A 784-nucleotide genomic window follows, 5' to 3' on the forward strand; every position below is an offset into this window, starting at 1 on the left:
CCCCCCCGCCCCCTGGCCCCGGCCGCTAGTCCCCAGCTCGCAGAAGGCGCTGCTGCTCGAGCTCAAGGGGCTGCAGGAGGAGCCGGTGGAGGGCTTCCGGGTGACGCTGGTGGACGAGGGCGACCTGTACAACTGGGAGGTGGCCATCTTCGGGCCCCCCAACACTTACTACGAGGGCGGCTACTTCAAGGTGCGCCGCGGGGACAGGCCCCGGAGCCCGAGGTAGCCAGCCTCGGTGAGGTGCGGCTGGGCCCCCGACCGCGCTGCAGCTGGGCTGCTCGGGTTCCGGAGCAGGTGGCTTCTGCGGCCAGTTGAGCGTCCGGCGGGCTGTCCCTGTGCGCCGTGCCCGCATGACAAAAGACTGCTCTGGCGACCTCGCCAGCCTGGCTTTGGGCTCCTCCCGAGACTGTCGGGCGCGCCCCGAGTGGGAACGGGCCCGCGCAGGGCCCCCCATACTATTGGGGCAGAACCACCCGGGGTGGTTCCCGCGATGGGCAGACCCTGGAGTGAGGGCCGCACTGGCTGGGGAGGTGGGAGACCGGCGCCACGGGCCGGCTCGGAGCCGGATTTAAGCACCGCCCATCACCACCCCCCCCTGGGGGGAGCTGTGCGGTTGGGGGGTCCTGGGTACCCCGTACGCTTGCCAGGGCGGGCAGTAGGACGGCCGTTTCTAGAGAACACGGGCTGGGGGGCTTGGACGCTGTGGAGCCTGTGACCCAGGGGAATGGTTTCACTGGGGCTGTGGCAGTGCTGGCAGCCAGAGGGGCCCCCCTTCCTTCCCAGC

General features: G+C 71.0%; 1 protein-coding gene across 1 annotated transcript in view; it reads left to right on the forward strand.

Annotated features, from left to right (window-relative positions):
* Positions 1 to 784, forward strand: part of CDC34 (cell division cycle 34, ubiquitin conjugating enzyme) — a 9,455-nt gene that overhangs the window by 4,176 nt on the left and 4,495 nt on the right. The window contains exon 3 of the mRNA XM_006171736.2: positions 5 to 190. Coding sequence (XP_006171798.1) covers positions 5 to 190 — 186 coding nt within the window. The remainder of the gene's footprint in view (positions 1 to 4; positions 191 to 784) is intronic.

The sequence above is a fragment of the Tupaia chinensis genome, unplaced genomic scaffold, assembly GCF_000334495.1.
Source record: "Tupaia chinensis unplaced genomic scaffold, TupChi_1.0 Scaffold149964_1, whole genome shotgun sequence".
NCBI lineage: Eukaryota > Metazoa > Chordata > Mammalia > Scandentia > Tupaiidae > Tupaia > Tupaia belangeri.